Source organism: Sarcophilus harrisii, chromosome 1 (assembly GCF_902635505.1).
Source record: "Sarcophilus harrisii chromosome 1, mSarHar1.11, whole genome shotgun sequence".
Taxonomy (NCBI): domain Eukaryota; kingdom Metazoa; phylum Chordata; class Mammalia; order Dasyuromorphia; family Dasyuridae; genus Sarcophilus; species Sarcophilus harrisii.
This window is the reverse complement of record NC_045426.1, coordinates 204,234,099-204,260,085: the sequence shown is the minus strand read 5'-3', so window position 1 is coordinate 204,260,085 and position 25,987 is coordinate 204,234,099. Positions and strand designations below refer to the sequence as shown.

Genomic DNA, 25,987 nt, shown 5'->3' with positions numbered 1-25,987 from the left:
AGTTTGAGGGGAGAAGACTGGGTGTCCCAGCTTTGCCCACTCATCAAAAATTTTAATTTAATAATAAACCACTTAAATTTAAAAATGAGAGACAGAGAGAGATAGAAAGAGATAGCGACAGAGAGACAGAAAAGAGAGAGAGGAGAGGGAGAGAGGGGAAAAGGGAGAGAAAAACAGAGAGAGAAAGACAAAGAGAGAGAGAGAGAGAGAGAGAGAGAGAGAGAGACAGAGAGACAGAGAGAGAGAGAGAGAGAGGAGAGAGAGAGAGACAGAGAGAAATTGAAAGGATCATTATATCAAAACTGAATAACATTAGTCTCTTGGTCTCATGACTTCTCCTTTTGTACCAACTCTCCAAACAAGATCAGTTATTCCTATGGATTCAATGACCATCTATATATGATTGACATAAAAATGTCCACTGGTTGTTTTTCTGATTTTTACATTGTAAATCAATTCTACACGCATTTTTCAAACTTGGGCACTATTCTGGACTATCACTACAGATCCAGTACTTTTACTGGATTCAATATTAATGAATTTATTGAATTTGAATATATAGGAATATTATCAAAATGAGCTTTTAACACAACCTCCTAAAAGAGAATGTTGCCTTTCCTGACTTTTAAAGTACAAATTTATAATCTCTTTTTATAATTATTTTAACCAATATTTTAGATATAGGTCTCCTAGGATGAAACACTTTTTTTCCTTCATACTTTTCACTGCTGCTTTTCAAATACAGTTGCCTAACCCTGCATTTTCCCCTTTTTTCTATCTATGAAATATATTCATATGTCTAATTATAGGCCAAAATACACATGGTTAATATTGTTACCATAACTCTGACCAATCTGAATCCTCTTATTACAAAAATTACCAATCGTCTTCCCAATCTGTTTCTTCCTGGCTCAGAAATTCATTTCTTTTTAGCAGCAGTCCTCCTCACTCTCATCTAGCTTTTATAATGCCTTCTTACTCTCCAGATCTTAAGCTTTCATATTCCATGATTTCACACAAACAATGTACCCTCACTCAGGTTCTATTAGAGCACTATACTAATTTCTTATTATATTAAAAAAGAATGACCAAATTCCTTAGTTATTACTATTTCAAACATCTTTATACGTTTTCTTGGGCTATTGTTTCCATAATGTCTTTTTATTTTCCCAACCCATCATCTGTTTTTCTAGGAAAATCTACTTCATGTTCACTTCATTCAAACATTCCCACCCCCAAATACCAATAATGACTTCTAAGTCATCTAGACCCCTCCTTTTCAGGCAGTTTCTGAACCCTTCCCTCCTCTTGACTAAATGGAAAAAATTGTGTGTGCATGTGGTTTTTTTCAGTCAATCCTGCCACTTCTAATAAGCAGCTCCCAATACCATCAGGCTTCACTTCTTTGCCAAAAAACAATTGCATTTATCCCATTGCTTACAGAAACATAAATATTTCACTACATTTGTGAATTTGTTCAATATTTGTATTAGTCTAGTTATCATTACAATGTTCTTTCTATCAATGTAATCTATCTCATATTATAAATTCTCTGGGTAGGCTAAGATTGTGTGCATTTTCATCACGCTGTACAGCACCTCACAATAGTGCCACACACAGACAGGAACTCAATAAATGCTTTGGATGATAATGGTGATGATGATGATGTAATGTTGCCCTGGTTTGAAAATATCACATATACAGGCCAATGTACTAGGTGAACCACAGTCATGTGAATTGCTCCTCTTTCCACAGAGCTGTCACTCCTCATTATCAAAAGAGGTTACAGTGAGCTATAATTAGTATTTGCTGCCCTGTCAAATAATTAAGTATAATAAAACGCTTTCAATGAATTTAATGTTAACATGGTATAATTAAAGCCAAGTCTTGAAATGCATTAGGTGTCTATTAGTCAACATTTTGTGTTTTTCTCCCCCACAGCTGAGATTCTTAGGTTGTATTTCCAACTTGCTCATAGTCTTAGAAGAGGGCCATTATCGAGAACAACAGCAAACTCAAGCCACTCAAATATAAAATTGGTTTTACACTGGCATGAACAATGTCATGCATCAGGAAACTTCAAAGAAACACCAAGGATGAATAGTTTTAGAAAGGAAGAAACCAATCCAAAAAGACTAGGTGACTTGCCTAGGGTCACACAATGGCACAGATGTCCATTTTGGGTGGGGAGGGGTGGTCTTATTATAGAAAGTGCCAACAAGTTTCCCCTCTTGCCTCCTGAGGTCTACAGTGGTGCTGAAAAAAAATGTTCAAAACTGATTTCAAAAGGGCAAAAAGACTTACAAGTAAAGAAAGAACATATATAACTACTTATCTCTAGGGAATACAGAACTCTAGCTATATAGCCTATTTTATGGGCTTATAAATTTGCAGATGAGGCTTGAACCCTCATCATACTATCAAAAGTAAGAATTCAGCTAGATATTTGGTCATTTCTAATGCTGTCATCTTTCAATTTCCCAGAATTCCCACATAGTTTTTAAATTATCTTTTCTTCCCACAAAGATTTTTTTTTTAAATCAACAAAGGACAAATCGTCCCTGAAATAAGGCATCATTCAAGGAACAAAGAAGTAGAAGGAGGGCTTCAATTAAAATGAAGAAAACCTTTAATTTTATTTAGGTATACTTGTACGGACACGTGTATATACAAATACAGATTGTATGGGTTTGTTTGTGTTTTTTGTTTTTTACATTTTTTTAAGTTCATATAATGTAAGCATTTCAAAACAGCACTCAAATAAGTGCAAAGGAACTGCAAAGCAGGGCAGTACAAGCACAGGACCACACTGAGCTGGACTTTCATACCCAGATGAACACACAATGAGTGGCTTCAATGGGGTGTCAAGAGTAAGCATGGAAAGCGGATTTCGCAGACTCATGGGTAACCTTCAACATGCCAGCATCTATTAAACTGTACAGACAATGGCAGCAAGTCTATTGTAGGGAGATTTGTCTCACATCTGAGAAGCTCAGGAGAGAATGCATGGGAAAAACTCACTGATGCCAAACCAGAAACAGACCTGCCCATTCACAGCAGGGGTGGGGGTGGGTAAGGGTAGGGAAGGAATGGGAAGAAGGCAGAGATAGGGAAAAAAAATCAGGAAGTGCAAAGGGGGTGGTGGTGGTGGAGGTGGTGGTGGTATTTAAAAGTGAGGCTAGTGACCACAATTCTGAATGCAATGAATGGACAGTCAAACGAAGCTCTGATTTTGTGAAGTTAATAGAACCACCATGGCTGCTGTTAAGGCAATGGGGAAAACACAATTGTCTCTGAAAAATCTATTGATGCTACTTTTTTTCTTTTTCTTTTTTTCAAAATAAGAAGGGGGAGAACAACACACCCTGGCCCCTCCCAAATTTGTCAGTTTAGATTCATTTTCATGTATATTCCATATGTGATGCTGGCAGGACTCTTGGGAAGGGGGATGGGAGGAGACAGTCCATGAAGACAAACAGAAAATCAGATCAAACTGAAGTGCAGAACTATTCCTAAATCCCTCAGCCTCTTAGAACCAACATGCTGGAAAAACACACCAAACAGGACTCTAACATTAAACCCTTAAAACAATGAGGACAAAACATTGATCATCAAAAGTCATGTTGTTCTGGGTCCTGATATTGTGAAGTCTTGAAATTGGATGAGTGCTATTCCTGGATGAGTCCTCGGTGTTAAAATGTCATGGCCACTTGGGACTCAGTTCTCAACCATGTAACATACTGGATGCTTCAAAGCTCTAATAATCAATGCATGTTTTATATCCTGAAAGTCTATTGTTCTCACTTACAAAAGACATAAGAATCAAATTAATACTTTATTATCAAACACTATATACAACAGAGGTTGCTAATAATACAGAATTTAAAGAACGTAGTTTTTTTTTTTAATGTTTTACTTGTCTTTCCTTTGCCATCCAAGAAAGTACAGTACAAAACAATATTCTAAACTAACACGAAATGTTACCTTGTCTATTGAAGGATACACAGTATCCACTAAACAGACTGATCCTTATTTCCCTGCTTCATGTTGCAAAGCCCTTGGCAACCAGGAGTGCAGGTCACTGGGGTTGGCTGTACCAGCCCAGTGACAGCCAAAGCTGCCCCTAAGGCTTACAGTTCTGATTGTTCTGTTTTAAACACAAAGCTGCTCAAAAGTTGCACTGACATCCTCCAAAGCTTCCAGAGGGTTGTAACAACACAAATAAAGGCCACCAGTACTTTCTTGATGTGACTGAGATTGCCTGATGCCATCAAGTATCCAAGAAAACTGGTAACTGCATTATCCACAATTATGCTATTTATAAGAGGTGTAGCACTCAGTCTACTGGCATTAATAGTCTTGCTATTTTTCACTTAATTAGCAGTGGCACTATGGTGAAGCAAAGGGGTCTAATTTCACTGTGAATAACATTAGTAAAAGAAAATCCCTGACAATGGTAGAGAGGGCCATGAGTACATTATTTCATTATCTGTTAGAGACAAATGCTAGAAAACCACAAAAGTCACCATTTCTAGAGTGAAATTAGCACTGTTAATGTAATTACAACTATCTGCAATCATTATGGGGTCATTCTTTACTCACGGTTATGGAACATGCAGCATCATTTTGTTTCTCACTATTGATCCATTTTAAAAAGTGTCATTCTCCTCATCCCACTTCACCCCCAACCCTAAATCAGTCTACAATCCATAAAAAACAATATTACTGAAAACATTAAGGAACAAAAATTTAAAAAAAAACCTGAAGTGAAATCTTATTTCAATGAAATGGTGACTGAAATCTACATTAGATTGTGGCTTTCTGTTGAGTGTTGGCTGAAGTTCTAAAAAACGGATCGATTGTACCTGTGTCTGATACCCCACTCAACTTGTCCTATATAAGGACCGCCCCTGCATCAATATTATTTATTCTCTGAATAATATCAGGTGAGCCCAGATTATATTTGATCATGTGTACAACTCTCCTGTGTGCCAGAAATCCATGATTGCCTTTCATTCATGTTTTTCTAATTGAGGACTTCCCAAAATTCTAAATAAGAACTTTATTCCCATTTATAAATTTTGTCCATTAACATCACCGATTTTTTTACATAAGTATTTTTAAAAACTAATATATAAAAATCCTTTTTCTCCCATCAGAATGCATTCCATTTTTCACATTTGACATATTCATCACAGTTTTTGTTTTTTTGTTCATGTTTTTGTTTTTGTTTTTGAAAGGCTTGGTTCAACCAACATATCCTGCAATAAAAAAGGCTATTTTTTTTTTCCATTGGTCTGACACATTTCCCTGACTATGCTTTGGAATTCAAAGTTCATGGCAGCTTGGCCAGTAAAACTCCCCAAAACTTGCATTTCCTGGTGATCAATTTGTAAATCCCATGTTGGCCATGCTAAGATTCTCTGAACAGGGTCATCCTGCTTTTTTTTTTTTTTTCAAGAAACAAGATTTTCCCCCACATTCCTAAATGTATCAAGGGATACCACATCGCTCACAAGTTTAAATAGGACAAGCATATATACTCACTCTCAGCATAAAGTATATCTAAATAATGTATTTTCTATTCTAGTGGATCTTTAAAAAAATATTTTGTTAAAGTCTTTGGGACCCCATCTAGTTAATCTCCTGTGGATAAACACGCTCCCCCCTACTCTTTAAGCTGTATCTGAAAGGGAAAGAATATAAAAGCAACAGTTGAATTTTTATTCTGGTTTTCCCTTTTGCCCACCCAAACAATGTTAATTGACTCTCCTTATGACAGGGGTTTATTTAGCTTCCCCTGTGGTGGTGGTGGAAAGGAGTGAGTTTCAAGGCAGGACCTGTTTTCTTTTTTCTTTGGGGGGGGGGGTAAAGGAGAGAATCGGGGGAAGGCAATAAAGCACTGGAGAACCAGCGTTCCAGAATCACATTTCCTCTGGCCAGTGGTGTTCTTTTCTTGGTACTTTATCATTACCCAGAGGGATATGCCAGGCTATATACTCTATCCACTCATCAACCCTGGCTTGTCAGCCCTGGGGAAGGTCACTTTATTCATAAAAATGCCTCTTTGTGTTTGTAAAACAAATAAAGAAACAAAAAGATTGTAGCACCATGGTGATCCATTTTCAAAGAAAAAAAAATCTGGTACAAAAAAAGAAAAACAAAATTAGAGGCACTCACATACATACCCCCAGTGTACTGCTATCTATGGTACCATGCTTGCTTTTTGTTAATATCCCTACATATAACCTCCTTTCAAAACAAAGCTTCTGCAATGGAGCACAAGTCTTACTGTCAGGATTTCTTTAGGACAGTCATTTAAAAAAAAAAACCCAGTGTCTTTACCTTTTAGAAACCTGCTAATTTAGGAACTCCTAGAGGAAATGATGTTACATTATATCTATTCTTAATATCTCTCCTCCAGTCCTGACATGGTGACAAGATGCCCTGCATGATCATCTTACAGTACTGAATGAGAAGGCATAAATATTGTATAGGAGAGTAAAATCCTCCTGGGCTTTTCCTTCACTGACTGCATCTGCTACTATTCTTCCTTGTCCACATACTGATGCCGCAGTAAGCTAACGGAGGTGAGTCCTTTGAAGAGAATGCACAGGAGTATAAGAATAACTGGTGTCATTTTAACAATTTGGCTTTTTCATCTGGAGTCCATTTAATTTGGAAAGGGTGAGAAAAATCATGGGCAAGGGGGAAATGCGAGGCAGAAATTAGTTATGCCTCCCAAATTGTTGCTTATAGTTCAGGCTGAAAGGAAAAAAAAAAAAAAAAGAAATCTGATATCTGCAAAAACCAATAAAAAGTCCCTTTCTTAGGATGAGCAGTTAGGTGGATTTCTGATGTTCCAAAATCCTGATGTTTTCTGTGACAGGTTACTGGAGTAAAGTGTGCTATAATGTCAAACTCATCGCCAGGAGAAACAGTAGGATTGCCAAAAGCCGACTGGGTATCCTTGGTGTTTGTGCTGCGTTCTCACCACGGGATGGCTCGGCTGACTCATGTACGGTGTCATCTGTTCAAATAGAAAGCATACATTCCAATGAGATTTCTCATCCTTAATAACTCTCCTCTAGAAGCCTGCTGCTAACAGAATTCACTATTCTCTGCAAAGTAGGATAATGAACTTTGTGCCATCATTGACTTTCATGTCTATGTAATTACTCATTATTTATAACCAACAGGAAAGTCACAGAAAATAGTCCTTTTTTTTTTAACAGCATAAGAAGACCAGAGGGAAACTTCATATTTTGTAGCCACAGATATATATTCTAATTCACCTTTAGCCATGCACACCTTGTATATGAGATTCTGGATATTTAAAAGTTTCTTCCTAAGTCCAAAAACCTAATGTGAAACAATCAATTCCTGAGAACAGAGTAGTGACTTTGTTTTATGCATGAGAGGAGATAGCTATCCATTCACCTCATTTTAAAACCTTTACAATAATAGTCTTGAATGTCGATTGAATGTCTGGATGAATTTTCAAATTTGAAAAATGAAAAATGAAAGCAATAACCTTCTAAAATGAAATATACATAATACACAGTAAACTTCAATGAGCTGGTATCCCACCAACTTTACTGCAATTAATACTTAACTATAATACTATTTTCATTATGAAGTTCTCTAAATCTAGGATAAAATTAATAATCTGGAAAGATGTCATGGTATAGTATGGAAGGAAGGGGGCTAAACTATATATATAAGAATCTCTGCTTGCTAAATATTTATTTAGAAAACTACCTATTAACATTATCTATGTTACATTGTATTTTTATTTATTTTGTTAAATAGTTACCCTTTATATTTTCACCTGATTAGGGAATAGGGTTGTTTTTATCCTCTAATGTAGTAGAGAGTTGGCCCAGAAAAACCTCAGTTCAAATCTTGCCCATGACACAAATATTGGATATTTGACCCTAGCAAAGTTAATTAATCTTTCTGTTCCCACCAGCAAGTGAGACTATAAGTTGCAAAGCAGGTGTTGATCTACCATTATCGAGGGAGTTTTTTACCCAGAGCTCTCAATTCCAATTAAATTAGAAAACTAGTCAAAATGATAATACTAAATTCTCCCTGGGTTGGAATATAAATTATTAGCAAAGATGATTTTTTTAACTAAAATGGATTAAGATGGTTGAACTTCCCCTCAACCTCTTCTATAAAGTGATTTTAAGACTTTGCTTTTGATTTCTGAGGCTTTTCCTGATTGCATAATTCATACAAGGTTTAATTTTGAAACTAGGAATTTTATGGTGATTACTTCTTTAATATAAACTGTTCCTTTGTAAACCTAGCATGGCCTACCTTATTACTAAAAATGTTCTCACTTAAAACTGGCTTCTTTGTAGCTTCAGCTTGTGTATTATTGAGCATAGATGTTTGAGATGTATTACAGGTGGGTCTTTTCAACAGAGATTCACTAAGTGTCAATGTATTTTAAAAAGACAATACCAATGTTGTATTAGATCAGAGGTCCATTTGTTTCACCCTGATGTTCAGACTCTTTCAGTGACACCAGATGAAAGTATAGTAGATGTTCATGATATTTACCTCAAAAAGTTAAATATGTGTCCTTCATCCCTCAGTTTACCTACAATGGTGTGATGGATTTTTCATTCTTTAATTTGTTTTTTTTTTTTAAATCTCTTTTTATTTTTGTCTCATAACATTGAGAGACAGCAAGCTGACCCAGGAGACAGGAAGACTGGTGGCCTCTAAAGCATAATGGCTCATTGAATATGGCAAGTCAATTAAGTTCTCAGTGTCTCAGGCAATTCTTAAAGCCTTTATATTGTAGAATAACTGCAGAACCACTTTGCTAAGAGCTTCCTCACCTGAAGTTCTATATGTCAATGAAATTATAAATTTAATGCAAAACAAATCCATACCATAGAAACTAGAAAGCCACCTAGTTTACTATTTGTGGTGTAGAGGGTCTTTTTTGTCTCTACTAAAATGAGTCAATAAAAGCCTGGAGGGCTATCACTTTAGACTTCATTAATTAATTGGGTTCTAGTTCACTTGGTTTATTTTATTCACAACAAATATGCCCTCTCTCTCTCACTTTTAGAATCTTTCCAGCACGAAAACTTTAATCTTTTTTGTTTCTCTTCACAAATAATTCTATATGTTTGATAATTTTAGCTTCCCTTCTCTGCAATTTTTCTTGGCCAACTTTTCGTGTTTAGTTTAGGAAGCTAAAGGAAGTTAAAAAGAGGAGAGTGAGAAAGTAGGGAAAGAATGGGAAGAAGAGAGCTGGATGAAGGAGGGAATATGCATCATGCTGTCAAGTATTTTGAAATCCTCCTTAATCTCTGCTATTATTCATCTTAAAAATTCATTAAATCGGTATTTAACAGAACAGTTAGTCATAACCCTACAAATACTTTTCAGTAAAAACCAAAGAAATCCACAGGAATTTTGGAAGCCCCAATATACTGCCAATCACACTGAAATGGTTCAAGAAATGTCAGCTCAAGTCTAAAAGGGCTCTAGCTGCTGAAAGATGTTTGAGTTAATTTTGCTTTCTCAGCTATGTGACAGTGTCAATAGATTCTACCTACCTTCAATCATTTTTTTTTTGCAAATATGTTGCTTGGACTTTCTCCTTATATGTAATGAGAGTAGGATCCCATAAAGAACAGGAGATATACATGAAATTATATATGTAATAGGAGCATACAGTAGACGGGAGATACTACAGACATCATTGTACTCTGTAAGTAGAGACAGCTTGATAAATTTAATTATGTCATCCAATATGATGATAATTATGTCATCTAAAGAAAAAAAACTTTCTTCCTATCTCAGAATCTAAGCAAAGTCTCTTTGTGTTTACCAAGATTTCCAGGTATCCAGTATAGAGTAATGTCAGGAATTTTGGACATTTTATTTTTCATTTATGTTCACCCCTCCCCTTGAATTTAATGATAAGATAATAAGTTTAGATCTAGAAGAAATCTTAATAATTATTTAAGCCACTGATTCATTTTATAGATGAGAAAATTGAACCCTAGACCAGGATTCAAACTCAGGTATCATAACTCTAATTTTAGCACTCTTGCCAACTGCACCAACCTATCTAGATAGTCAGGCTTCAGGAGTTTGGTACAGTGGACTGGGCAATGAAGAGTTAGTAAACTTGAAGGCAAAAGATCTTGATGTGAGTCCTAGCTTTGTCTTTTAGTAGATGTATGATCTTGGACAACTCACTTAATCTTTAGTCGCAGACTAAAAAATGGGGGAAAAATCATAAGGCTTCCTATTTCTCATATTTATTATGAAGAGTTTAGTAAAGTATAATGTACTTGATAAAGGGAGAGATCAAGATTGGGACTGTGACTTCAATGGTGCAGAAAAACCCTCTACCAACACAAGCTGGCACTTCTCTGCAATAAAGAATTGCTGAAAGCACTGAGATATTAAATGAGTTGCTTAGGGTCACAAAGTCAACTATTTTATTAAAGTGTCAAGTCCATCCTATTAAGGCAATGTCATGGAGGCACCACATACCTTGGCATTCTTTCTTATTTCTACATTGCTTACACTGAATAAAGTGAGGCTTTGATATAAAGAAAGTCTATGCCATGAGAAGAGATGAGAAACTGATCCCAAATTTTGATGAACTTTATACTTTTCAGTTCTTATGCATGAATTACAAAACAAAACACACACTAATGGATCAAATCAGATAATATTTGCAAAGCAACTAACAGTTCCTGGAACTTAGTAGGTGCTTAATAATGCTTGTTCCCTTTCCAACAGAAATATACCTAAACATATGTGATTGCTTAAGATGTCAACAATCTCAGGTATGTCTTAGAAAATGTGCAATTTAAAAATTCTCCTACATAACCATATTTCATCCTCACAGTCAAATGAATCATGTCTATGAATTCCTGCATCTCAGAATTCTCAATCAAACTAGTGTTAAATGAGGGGAATCAGTGGCAAATTTTTTGAAGCTAGTATACAATACATGGTTTGGCCTATTATCACCCTGTGACTGTAGCAGGCAGAATATGAAAGCACATACAAAAGACAAGAACATTCCAAAGACAGGTAAATTAGTACACAATGCAAATGGCATGCAATTGGATATTTTAGATCCACTGGGTTTATTAAAGTTGTATCTATGAAAACTAGATGAGAAGGAAAACAAGTTAGCCTGTCATTTGTTGGCTTTTCTTAATTTAATGTCTAATACAAATATGTGTAACAGACCTTTTCATTGTGGTTGTTGGACTGAATTGCCCACATTGACCACTTGCTTTGCTATTGTGTGTATGTGTGTGTGTGTGTGTGTGTGAGTGTTGTATAAGCCAATGTCCCACTTTGCCTAGGGCAACAAATATCTCAAATAGTAAGTATATGAACTCAGGTCTTCCTAACCCCAAGATCATTACTCTGTCTATTACTACTCCACCTAAATGGCTCCTATAGTTCCTTTTTAGTTCTAAATCTATAATTCTTTGCATGTACTAGGGGAAAAAACTAATAATGATGTCAAAGAAACTGTTTCTTACTGTCCAAGAAAAATGCATTTTTAAAATTAGAGATTATCAAGCTTTCTATCTAGATACAAAAGTATTTATTTTAAAAATATATACAAATATATTTGTTCATTAGAATATTTGCAGAATCTATCTGACACTTTTAAAGACAGATGAGAGTAGAAAATAGTTAAAAGATTTTCAATTTTGATAAGTAAATATTGGATAATCATTTTTTACAAGCTTGGGAAGAGAGTGAATTTGAAGGAAAAAATGAATTATAGTTTTGATTTGTGGAACCAAAAATTCTACTTTTATTGTTTAATTCAAAAGTAACTTTCAAAATATCATGACAATCCTTACTATAGATTTTTTAAAATAATAAAGTAGCTACATCATCTGTAAAACTACTCATTAAAGGGGCATTTATTTGTAATGATGAAAAAGATAACTTCTGAAAATAATAGTGGAGAATTCAATTTTACAAACATTAATAAATTGCCTATTATGTGAAGAAAGTTCTCATAGCAAAATACATGGAATGCTGGGGTTAGAGACGTGAAAACATTATTTACCAGCTGGGCATAAATCATCTAGCTTCTACGACATTAGATAAGTCCCTAAGACCTAGATATGAAGTCAACTGGGTTGTATTTGATGGAGTTTCCTGTGATAAATTACTAACTTTTTGCTAACATGCAAAGCACTCTGCTAGATTCTAGAAATTCAAAGAAAAAATACGGAAAGTGATATATGGCCATTTTCTGAATGTATCATGCTTTCTTCTATACCACTCACCTCCAACTAGAGCCTTAATGAAATCAGTAGAGCTATTACTATTAGAGCAAGTCATTAAACCATGGCCTTTCAGATCACCACTTCCCAATATATGTAGTCTTCCGCATTAGAATATAAGTTCCTTTGGGCCAAGGGTCAATTTTGCATTTGTGTCCCTAGCACTTAATACTGTGCTTAGCATATAGCTGACCCTTAATAAATGCTTTTTCATTCATTTATTGAACAATTACTTAATTCCTGTACAAATTCTAAAATATCCCCCCCCCAAAAAAAAAACTATGAGAAAGACTACAACAGAAACAGTTACCTCATTAATCAATTCATAGGTATTAAGTACCTACCATATGCCAGATTGCCTCTTTTAGGGCCCACAAATGATATTTTATACACCATTGTCACATAACTTTTCAAATATTGCACATAGCTATTCTCTCTGACACTTGAATCTTCTCTTTAGACTAAGTATCAGGTGTTCCTCTGGCTGACTTGATATGATTTGCAATCGAGGCTTTTTGATTTCATAGATGTCCTCTCTAGCTACCCTACCAATTCATCAATGTCCTTCCCAAACTATTTCACTCATAAATGAATATAATGGTATAGACAAGTTCTGTCCAAGGCCTTCTAAGTCCTGAAAGTTATGCCTTGCTTAAAGTAGCCAAAGGTTTTATTAACTTTCATTCTTGCTACAGCATGTTACTGACATATATTGAATTTGCAATCCACTAAACTCTTAGATCTTTTTTTAATGCTAATTTCTAACCATGCCTCCCTCATCTTGTACTTGTAAAACATATTTCTGAATCTACATGAAAATTTGTATTTCTCCTTGCTGAAATTCATAATTAGATTCGGGCTAGTGCTTTAAGAGCCCAGAATGTCAAACAAACAAGCAAAGTCAGCAAAAACTCCCTAGTACAGCCTCAACCAGATGAAAATGTAATGGGGAAACTTGTAACAAAATAAATAAAAATATAATACAATACTGCTAATGTTAATTTTTAGTTTTCTAAGTAGTCCAGAGAAATCTGCTTTATTTGAATTTAACCCTGCTGCTCTATTCTATCAAGATAATTTTGGATCTCAACATTATCATTCTCTATGTTAGCTTTCTCCTCCAAGATTGGTAATCTGAAAATATAACCTATAATCCATTTGTGCCTTTACCTACATCACTGATAAAAAAATGTTAAATAGTACAGGACCAAGAATAGAGCCTTAGGGCTCTCCACTGGATACCTCTTACCACACTGACAATGGATCATTTTCTTTGAGTTTAGCCATTCAATGAGTTCCAAGTCCATCTAATTATGTTATATCTCTATCTTGTCCACAAGAAAAAACTGAGATACTTTGTCAGATGCTTTGTTATAGATAAATTATATCTATACTATTCCCCCAATCTTTAAGTTTAGTACCCCTATTAAAAGTGAAAACAAGAATAGTCTGGCATGAGTGTTTCTCACTGAAGTCATGCTGGCTCTTTGCAATTGCTACTTCTTTTTCTAAATGTTCACTCATTATTTCTTTAATTATCAGTACTAGAATTTTTCTAGGAATAAAAACAAGATTCTAGTTTTCAAATTTTGTTCTTTTCTCCCTTCCACAAACTGAGAAAATTGGGTTTTTTTCTAGTCATGTTATTTTATTTCTCCAGTCTTCATTCTCTAAGATCTCTAAGCAACTCTTCAACTATCTCCTTACTTATACTAAGCATCAGTTCCCTGTTGGTTATTTTTTGTTTTGTGATTTCCAGTGCAAAGGTAATCATCTCTGGCATATAAAACAGAAGCAAAATTAGAATTAAGGCTATATCAAAATTCTCTTGTTCATTTTCCATCATTCTGTACATTTCAAGCAATAGTCATATCCTCCACTTTTCCATAATATAACTTTAAAACATCTTCTTATCCTGTTATCCTTAGCTTTTTCTAATAGTCTCAAGTCATTCAGATCCTGAGCAATCCTTATTCTATTTTTCAGGAATCATACTATGCTCTTATGTTTCTCTTTTGTTATTTGCTTTTGCTTTCCTCTTCTGAACATTTCCTTTTTATTTCTAAATTGGTTAGTGAATGTTCTTCCCATTCATATCAATCCATTCAGATTACTCCCATTTTCTCCTCAATGGAATTATTTCACTTTAAGTCTTCAGAATTTCATAAGTCTATTTAGCCTGGACTGAATTTGTCAACCCAGACTGGGCTTAGATTTCATATTTTCTCTAACACCAATTACATCAACCAAATATAGGGGGTTTTCAGTTCCCTCTAGAGGTTTGATTATAGGTTAGGTAGAAAAAAAGTAATAAAAAAAAGTATTTTCTTGGGTGGAGTAAATAACTCACATGAACAAAGAAGATAATCTTGAAGAACATAAAAGGAGATACAAATAGTCATATTATATATATATTTTTTCAAGATGGGAATGAAGGACTGAAAAGGGAGACTTAAAAAAAAAAGATTCTCCAAGCTCTATATGTAACTAAAATTGTTAGTTGTACAATTCCCTTTGTATCTTTGAGGAATCATCTTTAATTCAGGGAACTTATTGTTTGGCTCAATTCTAGCACTATTTCTGCCCCAAACTTGCTCTATGACAGTGGATAAGTCATTTTTATGTCAGCATCAGTTTTCTTATAAGTAAAATAAAGGGATTAGATTAGATTATCATTAAGGTCTCAATTAGTTCTATGAGTCCATGTAAAAATGTTGCTACATGAGTACTCTTTAATATATTTTTTATAGTAGTCTAAAGGGAATAATGAAGTATCCAAGATATCTTTTAGTAATTAGGTCTAATGGCTATACCTTTCATTTTCTTGATGGGGAAGATATGGAAAAACCAAAAATGCTTTAAAAAAAAACTTGAGTTTTTACATCAGTTAAAATATATCCAAAAAAAGTATTTATTCAATTTAGCTTATTTACAATGTTAACAGTGATAACAATCACTGCAGGTTTGAAAGTGGACTTGAAATCCTCTTCAGCACCTTAATCTTTTTAACTTTGTATTTCTTGAAACAAAAGTTCCATTTATAAGTAGCTAGAAATTTTCTGTTTGAATCAAGAGGAGTCCCTAATTTATATTTTGAAACTCTGAGATTTTCCCAGGAGAGTATGGGGGAGACTATGAGGAAAGGGTGCACTGATGATAGAATCTAGGATAGATGAGATAGATAAAAAAAATATTCAAAACAACAGGCAAGAGGTCTAATGGATAATTCTTTCTTCCTATGAGAAAGGACATTACACACATTATGAATGGTAGGATATTCATGCCTCTTTTCTCAGTGGAAGTTAACTATATAATAAGAGGAAAAGGTGATAAAATGGCAAAATGGTCAGACTTTGCCACTGACTGTTTGTTCTCTTGTTTAACATCAAATTCGTTATGGGTGTGTATTCATAGATAATAACACAAAAATATTACATTCTCCCATTTTTCTAAAAATGAAAATTTCATTTTGTTCACAAGAGATCCCCAGTCAATATTATAGATTCATGATTTAGAATCAGTTTGATTGCTGGTGGGTGATTGCTGTATTTGTAAGGTGCAGAGGAAACAAATAAGAGAGCAGAAAAATGGGAAGAATATTTTGTTTACAAAATAATAATGAAAAGCTTTATTGGTAAAATATTTTTTTAGAAATTTAGAAAAATATATATATATATATATATAAATGTGTACACATAAAGAATACATAATACATATATGTATATATTTATAATCTATATTGAAATTCAACATAACCCTGTAATGTAGTTTATCTTATTTACAAATTACAAAATGGTAAATCTTGAGTCCCAGACCTGGACTTGTCCATAGTTATGCAGTAATTGCAAACTATAGGTTTTGAGTCTAAATCTTCCTAACTTCAAGTCCAACATTCTATTACTTTGTCATGCTGCCTAACCTAAACTACTTTGGTCCTGAAAGACAGAAATATTGTTGGATTTAAAGTAACCCAGTCTGAAGCAAACTCAGTTTTCATTCAATATGACATGGAGAAATCATTTAACCTCTGTGAATTTAGTTTATTCATCTGCATAATGTTCTTGTACCACTTACCTCACAGGATTATTGTGAGGAATGTGCTTTGTAAACTTTTAAAGTGACAGAATGAAGATGATTATGATGATAGCGGTGATGACAATGATATTGACATCATTTTTTAAATGTTATGTTTATTTGTAAAAATAAAATACTATTTTATGTAATTTGGGAGATAGAAAATAACAACTAACTATACTATAAAATATTTAAAATTTAATATCAGTTAAAACTCATCATTTGCCTTTATCAAATTCATATGGAGTGACAAATTTTGAATCAGCTGCATGTTTTGCTGGACATTATTATTCTTAATTAATGATCTCAATACTTTTCCCATAGATGCTGACATCATGTGAAATAAAATTTAACAAACATATACAGTAGTCTAATAGTAGAAAAACAGATTCACTTAATAGACACAATGGTTCATTGGCATGCGGGGAAGATGTGAGAAAAGGCAGTGATCTGAATATTCTGCAAAAGATTCTATGTTAGAGTACTGCATTTGATCAATTCCATGTATTCAAAAATGTATCTTTTTTTATCTACCATGCACTACTCAGAAATACTAGAAGAATGAAGCAGACCATAAGTCTTATTAGCGCTGCTAGAAATGAGCAAAAGCAGAGCAACTATACCCATGCAAACATGCAAAGAGGAAGAAAGGAAAAAAGTACTGAAGCACCAAAGAGAGAGACGCATTGGTTAAAAGAGATTCTCTAAGCATACTAACCTGCTGGTTCTAATGAATTTTCTACTTTGTCGTTAACATCGAAAACACGATCATGAACACCTATAGTTTTCATACAGCTGTCTATAACGAAAATAAAGATAACAGCCAAATATGTTAGTGAGATACCCTTAAATGCCCCATTTTCCTTCTTTTTTTCTCTCTTTCTCTTTTTTTCTGTTCACTTAAATATAGGCTATTTAAAATTCTCTGGCATATATTATTTGAGTGCCAATATTGTCTTCTATTTGCTGTACATGTACCACAGTCTAAGAAACAACAAGTTAGCAAATGCTATGTACTTAACAAAAAGCTTTATGAAGAATGATAAGAAAAAATATGATGAAAACTGAAACATGAATGCTGATATACAGATGAGATTCCACAGAGGGCTTAACAGTAAAAAGTTTTACCGTAATTAACCAGACCACACAGTGAAGCATGCACTAGGAAAGTCACCCTTGAAAGATCATTCTCCTGAACTTACTTGCTGGTCGAACAAAGACTTTGAGCTTTAGACAGGACCTCCTTTCGTTATCCGGGATTGCTGAGGCTGAAAAGGTAAAAAGAAGGAAAGAAAAGAGAAAAATGGGAAAACAAAACCTCCAATTATTCTTCATTTGAATATGAAATGTTCATATTAAACTGTCTTCTGAACAACATTCTACTTCTTCCTTTAAAATAAAAGTTTCAAATCTAAAGATAGCCATTCATTTATCAAGGGCCTTGAAATATAAAAAATGGACATAATCTCCCAAATGAAGAAGTTTACAATGAGACCATCATTTGAGGAGAATAACCAGATGAAGTCTTTTCTCTTTAAAAATGTCTAGAAAAGAAATTTTATCTCACACTTCTAATTTTATTCATTCTTATAATCTCAAAAGAATAAAGAAATAGTCATATAAGAATCTGAATAATCTGTAGAAATTACATTTTTGAATTTTTTTTTCAGAGACACAAATTCTTGGCCAATTTTTTTTTTTTTGCAATTCTCTCTTGAGAAAACAGAAAAAAAAGTTTTATGGGTCCTCCTGCTTTCAAATAATATATTTTTCCTTACTACAAAAAAGAGAGCCCACCCCAAAGAGCAGAATTAAAGTAAATATTAACTGTAATGGTAACAGTGGAGAAATTACATGCTCTGTTTCTTTGAAGAGCAGCAGAGTTGCATACTCACTCAAAGCTTATCTGTCTATAGTTTGTAGGTAATTCACTTAAAGTTACTATGAATTTGATTCCATGTTCTAGCTAAATAAGCTAACATCATAACTTACTACATCTTCCCATTTTTAAAAAATGGCACTTAAAAAAACTCACTACAAAGAATAATATAATTTTTAAGATCCTTTAATGAAACATATTTTATGTTATAAATCATTTGCTAAAAATCAGTAGGATTATATGGATTTAAATTTCCTTCATGTTTTAAAGATTTTTCTCCTCTTAACACACAAAGTGTGAGCATCAAAGGGTATTACAGAAACCTCTAAGACCTCTTAATAACTGCATATGTTTTCTTCTCCATCTCAGAGCACTTAACTGAACATTGTTATTCTCTTTTCCTATGTGTTTTCTAAGAGTGGGTTCTTTGTTTAAAAGTGAGAGAGAGAGAGCGATGACAGCCAGGAAGCTCATAGATTTACAATTAGATTTGACATCATCTCAGCTACATAAAAAGAGAATTTGATGGGGGGTTTTCATTCCCTCTTTTTCATTATTCTCCTGGAGAAGACAGAAAACTAAAATGACTTATGTATACCTATCAATAGGCTTTGAAAGGTGAGAGTGTATAAGAGGAGGAGGCTAAACTAATTAAAAATGTATCATCTTATTGCTTAGTATAGTTTGTATAAATTATACTCCCTTAGAGAAGAACTTATATATTCAATACACAGAAAGAAAAAAGGGAAGCATGAAAAAAGCTAAAGTAGGCTTGTTGCTCTTCCTTAGCACTTGCTAAGAATTGCATGTACAAAAATGCCTTTCATTTTTAATGGAAAGGCCAAAAAGTGTGCAGAAAAGTTGCTTTTTCCTTCTTCCCCACATGCACACACATATTCTGACAAGCAGTTAAAAGGTGCTAACAGCTGGCTTTGCTGTAGGCATTCATTAAATCAAAGTCAGAAAAACTCCCTCTACTGACATTTACAGTAACTGGTGTGCTATTTAGGGGAGAATATTTGCACTCTGTGGTTTGATCCAGGAAATGGTGTCCTTCCTGTGGCCCTTTACTACAAGGGTGCAACTTATTAAATCATACCCACTGTGTGTAGATAACTCATTTACTAAATAATTTGGACCCTTTTCCAGTTTCTGCATCATTCATGTAAGTCAATGTTAGTTGCATCCTCTGTCTTTTACATTGTCCCATACAAATTATAAGCTGAACTTATTTTAAACTCCTGTGAATTGATTTACCACATGAGAGAGCCAATTTTATAGGTGATCCAGCAAGATATACCAAACTCAAGGCAGTATCAAATGTTTAATTGTTTCTATCTGGAGGTGGTTGGGATTTATATAGGTCTTTTAAATTTCTATTTATCAGGAACCTTGTAAATCCTGTAAGTGAACACTACCTTATGGCTCATATAAATAATTAACAGCAATCATATGTTATACAAGAAAATAAAAAATGGAATCCTTTGAGAAAAATCTGTTTGTATTTGTACCAGCCTTTTAAAGGGGGAAACATGTGCAACACAACATATTTTATAGGCTCAGCTACTTGATAGGTTGCATTCTTCTTTGAAGAGAAAAAAAAGTTAAAAAAAACTTACAGTATGTTAATCTCCTTTTCATACTACCCCCCTCTCATCCCAACCCAGCTAATATTCATTATTCAGTGAAAGCCTGCACAATGAAAACAAGGGTTTGGTACGAATTTTTCCATACTAGCAGTTGATTGATAACTTGTGGTACATACAGTTCAAGTTCAAAGATAACACTAGCATTTCATTTACAGTTCAAAGAACAGATGTTAGGTACTGATCACATGAATGAGGAAATGCCGTCCTGTACCCAAGGTTCTTTATTCCACATATTTCTGGCCAATAGAATAACCTCCATATTGCCTGCAGTTACAACTCTATTCAGAGAGTTTTCTCTCTTTTTGTATGCCTCCTCACAACAGTCTCTTGGCACACGTTTGCCATCAAGATACAGAAGTAAAATCTAACATTCACTAGTTTTCTTGAGGAAATAACTACCTGCTACAATAGGTGCCTTCAATGAATTTTTATTTCTTTCCTTTTCCATCATTTTCATCTCGAAATAAAAGCAATGACCAGTTTGCTTTACTTTTCTGTCCAAAAGAATTACCCACATGGCAGACATCAGGAGAACTTCTTTCATCTGTCTGTTTTATACACAAACCACATAATCTCACCATTCAACTCCTGCCTTAAGAGACAAACATTTACTCCTCTGGTATATGCTGTTTTATTTTTTTTATTTGATTGTTTTCCACATTCAGCATAGAGGCCTTTCTATATGCCAATCTTATTTATTTTCTCACTATTGGGTGTGGAAGCATGGGAAGGTAGATATGTGCTATATTATCTGATACAATTGTAATACCTACTTCATTGTAAGCTTAAAGGAAGGCTTGGGTTTTTTGTTTGTTTGTTTTTCTTAAATGAAATAGGGAATATGTAGTCATTGCCAGAACACATAAGGATAACTAACAAATGCTTTGTCATAAGCAAACAGAGGTAGAAAAATGAAACATTTTAAAATTTAAGATAACGTAGTTGGAGGGATATTTTTATTAAATCCTTATGTATTCTGTAAAGAAAATTCCCTCTAGAATCATGATGCAGGGGAAAGACCACTAATTCTAAAGTTCAAATTTCATTTCTATCACATTATCTTTGTGACCTTGGAAAAGCTACTTAACTTCTTGGTGCCTCAATTTCCAGATATGTTAAATGTAGGGATTGAACTAGACATATGAAACATCTTTCAATTCTAAATCTATGATCTTATGATTAGGAAGAGATGAAAATGTTAGGAATGGGAGAAAGAAGGGAAAAATTCAATATTAAGTATACTGTTGCATGCTAATAATATGTGTTTATCCATAATAAACATACACATACACAGATATATGCATATATGTGTGTAGATACACACACACATATATATATACACACCCAAATAGAAAAAGAGAAAGAGAACAGACAAACATAGAGAAGTAATAAAGAGATCCAATGTAACAGAAATATAATTTCCTTTACATAGAAAAAAAATCACATGCAATGTAATTAATAGGGAAATAATTGACTATGAAGCTTATGGAAAAAACACCTATTCCTATAAAAGAACAATGCCATATTACAGAATGGAAACAATCTAAATGCTTTCCTAACATATTTGACACAATAATACTGCTTAACTTCCCTTTAATTAAGGTATAAAAGTAGAAAATATTATCAGTGACTTTATAACTGCAATACAGTTCCCAAACTAGTTTGATATTACCAACAAGTATAAAAATTGCTCTTTGCCAGAGGAGTTAGGAAATGGAACACTGGTGTGGGGATGTTAAAGAAAATTGTGTCCAATTCCATTAGCCTAATAGCAACTTTATAAGAGAATCCCTAGGCCTCATTGTTTCTATTAATCTGCAATTAACTAATCAAAACCTTGCAACATTTAATGAAATAAATTTGCGGGAAATAATACTTAACTCAAAGGACTACTATATCAAGTTGGCCTAAACTCCAGAGCTTTTTACTATATTGGCCAGTAATCTTCTCTATGCCATGACTACATACTATATGTGTAACTCTAGCCAATCCTGAAAATGTGTACTCTCCATCACAAGGAGGGCCAAGTGAAAAAGCATATGGCTTAGCTGAAATCTATCACGCTGTTGGAAAGAATAACAGCACATTATCTTCCTATTCAATTTTTAAAAAGTGACTTCTTTAAAAAAACTACCTTTGGCATTATAAACACACATGTGTGAATATACACAACAATATAATACATAATAACTAATTATACATACACTATTTAAGTCAGAATTCAAAATGGAGATTTTCAGGAAAAAAAAATGCATATAAAGAATAGCACACAAATGGTGCCTGGAAAACAAAAGCTTTCCACTGTTTTATTTTTTGACTAGAAGACAAAGATATTAAATTAAATATTCTATCTACTATTTTTCTTCACCAGAGCTACTTGCAATATAATGACGCTGTGGTCACTAGTGAACAATTTTATCTATAACCAACTTCGTTCTATTGTTATAAATACATTTGAAATATTCCTTGAAAGAAGGCAATTATAAATTGATGCTTTAAAAATGCTATAAGAAATTTAACAACTGGCTTTGTTCACAACATTAAAAAAAAAAACCTTCTATTATTTCCTTTTCCATGCAGCATAAGGTTTGTTTTTAGTAGTGTAGTCAACATATATTGTCCTAGTCACAATGAAGCCACATTTTAATTCCTAATCTCCTAGGTGAACCCAACCAGGTACTGGTACAGTAGCAAAAAAAAAATTTGTCTTGTAAAAGTGAAATATTTCAATGCAAGAAAAATAAATTAGGAGGTCAGAAGAAGAGGAAGGTATGGTTAAATTCATCTAAAATGAAAGGGTTAGAAAACAAGTCAAGTTTCTGAAATGAAAATGTTCAAGTTACATAAAATCTCTCTTGACAAGTCATGCTATCAGATAAAGCATAAGCATATTTCAATTGGTTCAAAGAGGAGTCTGAATAGTCAATGGTAATGGCTTTTCTTTGCTACAGAAAGATGTAATTGAAGGTTTCAACTCTGGATATATTTCTAATCTTTTTATATGAGAAGTACAGAAAAATTCCTTCTAGAACTTGCATTTTGTTTCACCTTTTCAAGAACAATACCATTGTCATTAGTCAATTCAACATTTCTGTCTAACCTTACACAGCCCCAAATTTTCATTCCCAAAACTAAAAGCATATTCCTTTTCAGTATCCTATGTCAATCGTAATGCTTTGGGAAGTTTTATTTTTGAGACTAGTCAGCTGCTTTCTTCTTTTTAAAGAAATGGGTGTGTGTGTGAGCATTAAAAATGCAGTTTTCCATTATGTTTGCCACAGGCAATATCTCTCAATTTGTGCAAGTCAAAGAAAAGATGGGATATTAGTTGTTAGCAGAGCTGAGCTTTTCCCAGTTGGTTTTCATGTGTTTTACCATACAACACAAATGTATGTAAATTAGCCAGGTAAATGCAGAATTAGATATTAATATTCCTCTCACAATGAATGTTAGAAAAGTAGCCCAATTTAAATAAATGGTACTACGCAAAAGTCTGCTGAATTTAATGAATCAATAAAACACATTTTGTAAGTAAGGAGGGAGGGAGCAAAATGGAAGAAATGGTGAGAGTATGATAAATATTAACCATGGCCACATGGATCTTTTAGAAAATGGTTAACAGACCATCTAAAACAGAAGTTCTGTTTCTTCTTGGTAAAAGAAATCCCAGAAATGATTTAAAATGTTTTAATTGTTCTAATTCTTTTAAAAATATTCATAAATATGAGCATTCTAACTTCATTTTCACAGCATGGATAAAAGTACCAGTTAGGCTGTGACAGGATAAATCTCATTGTTCTGCTTGTTGAGACGTAAAAATCATGTACATTTATTACTTGCTCATTCTTGATCCCTGCTTTATCAAGCATGCATCCTGAGTGAATTGTTTGGCTATGCAGCCGCAGGTGGTTACTAAATTTCCCAACACGTTTGATCTCACCTAGTCAGCCCTGTCTCTGTGCTAAATCAGTGGCACATTTAGGTCAAATCCTCAGACATAAGCATTAATGAAAAGATTTGCTGCTCAGGTTGGTAGTCCTGTGGAACCTTAAAATTTCATCTCAAAGTACATATTAAATTGCACTGACTGGGTAAAGGCTTCATTAAAAGAATAAGAACAGAGAAACGAGTATATTAAACAATGTAACATTTCAGTAGAAGTAAGGGTTAGGATTTAGAGCTAAGAGGAACCTTAGCATCACATCATGTATATTAGATAGAAAATATTCTGCAGATGAATATGCAAGCCTATTGAGACTTGCCTAAAGTCACAAAGGTAACAGATGGTATTTTAACCTATGTCCTCTAAATTTAACTCTAAATCCTATACTCTTCCACTCTACCATACTGCCTGACACGTAAAAATATCTTATGTCTAATCTCATCCAAAAAAAGAAGCTCTGAAGTAACATTCCTATTCCATTCATCGTTTTTAGTGACTTAGAGAAATGCTTCCAGAGTTATTTTCTTATTATTTTAAATGAAGACCTTTTACCCTAAAATATAAATTTTGGAAAACCAATTAATATTCCATAGTATCCTCTTAAATTTGCTATGGGGACAAATACAATAAAAACTTATTTTCCACAGAGACTTCTGGGAGATGTTCAATACAACAAATATTGAACTTTTACTATAGGGCAAGACAGTATTCTGAGCATTTGGGGGATAGAGAAATATTTTAAAATCCAGAATTTGTAATTACTATGTTCATAGAATGTACTCATCTACATATATCAATGAAGGGGGAGGGGATAACAAACATTTCTTCACTGAAATATGCTTTATCCCTTGTAATTTCTAGTCTACAGAACTTTGTGGATTAAAAAACAGTTTGAATGCATGTACGTGTGTGTATGTGTGTATATATATATATATATATATATATCCTTATGTATGTGTGTGTGTGTGTGTGTGCACGCACACATACACACACACATATGATATGGCCAAGATTTGAGAAGCTGGATTTTGGAGAATTCTTTCAACATTTCAACACTTCAAGCATCTGTGATTACACTGGTATGGGGACTCCTTCCATTAATGTGGCTCATGATCCTTTCTTATCTTGAATAGATTTTGTAAAGTATTCTTGATGAAGAAATTATCACTTCCAAAAGTGTGTTCATCCTTTGGTCACAAAATTCTCCAAACCTAGCCAGAGTGACCCTGAGGCAAAATCCATACAATTGCTAGATCCACGCTCGGCTTCCAACCTTCCCTCCACCCCCCACTGTGCTTCACCAACATAGCTTTCAATCACTTTAACTAGTTGCTTATAAAAGGAACTAAAGTCAGATCAAATTCCATAGCCTGAGCTTACTTAGAACAGTGAAAGGATTGGAAAATATGCTCTATATTAGCTTGGAAAAACAAAAGGTACTCTTTTTATTAGGTGTTAAAGCCCCAAGTGAAAGCAGAAACACTTTTATTGTTTTCATTTAAATCAGCATGCATCTTAATATGCTAGAATAAAATAAATCTTTCACTAATGGCAACCCTCATTATAACCATGGTTGAGGACCAAAACTGGATGAAGAAACCTTAAATAGTGTATAAAACAAAAATGTTTTTGGATATTTGTTTGTTTATAGGAAATTGTCCCAGTCAGGAATAGTCAGGTAATGATTTCTCTTAATCTCTGGGGATGTTTCTATTTCTCCCACTTAAAACTGTAAAATGACAAAAACAGAATTTACAATTATTTCAATCTTTCTATTACAGACTAGAAGAGGTTTTTGTTTTTAAAGAAAGCAATATTGGAGATAAACTGTTTTATCATAAAAGATAGTCTTTGGTTTTAGCCCTTGATGAGAAGAATACTAAATAGCTTAATGCAGAATTCTTACTTTGTCAAGGTCATTCTCAACTGGCTTGTCCTAATCTTATTGTCATCCATATTACTATTAACTAGTAAGAAATGAAAGTTGTAAATTTGATAGTAAATTATTTTTTAAGCCACTCAATTAATAAAATATAGAGAAGTTCTGAGGTTAAAAAGAACAACTCATAATATTTTCTTATAATTTCATAATCATTATCATCTGTACTCTTTTTGCCAATGTCCCTGATAAAGC

At 33.7% G+C, this 25,987-nt stretch overlaps 1 protein-coding gene across 2 annotated transcripts in view; it reads right to left on the bottom strand.

Moving 5' to 3' along the window:
* Window positions 1-2,611: 2,611 nt before the first annotated feature.
* Window positions 2,612-25,987, bottom strand: part of EFNA5 (ephrin A5) — a 311,349-nt gene continuing 287,973 nt past the window's right edge. Inside the window, exons 3-5 of one of the 2 annotated variants that reach the window (XM_003759349.4) lie at window positions 17,585-17,650; window positions 17,101-17,181; window positions 2,612-7,030 (exon numbers count right to left, since the gene is read on the bottom strand). In XM_003759349.4, coding sequence (XP_003759397.1) covers window positions 6,909-7,030; window positions 17,101-17,181; window positions 17,585-17,650 — 269 coding nt within the window. In that variant the 3' untranslated portion in view covers window positions 2,612-6,908. The remainder of the gene's footprint in view (window positions 7,031-17,100; window positions 17,182-17,584; window positions 17,651-25,987) is intronic. The other variant, XM_031968719.1, reaches the window with a different exon arrangement.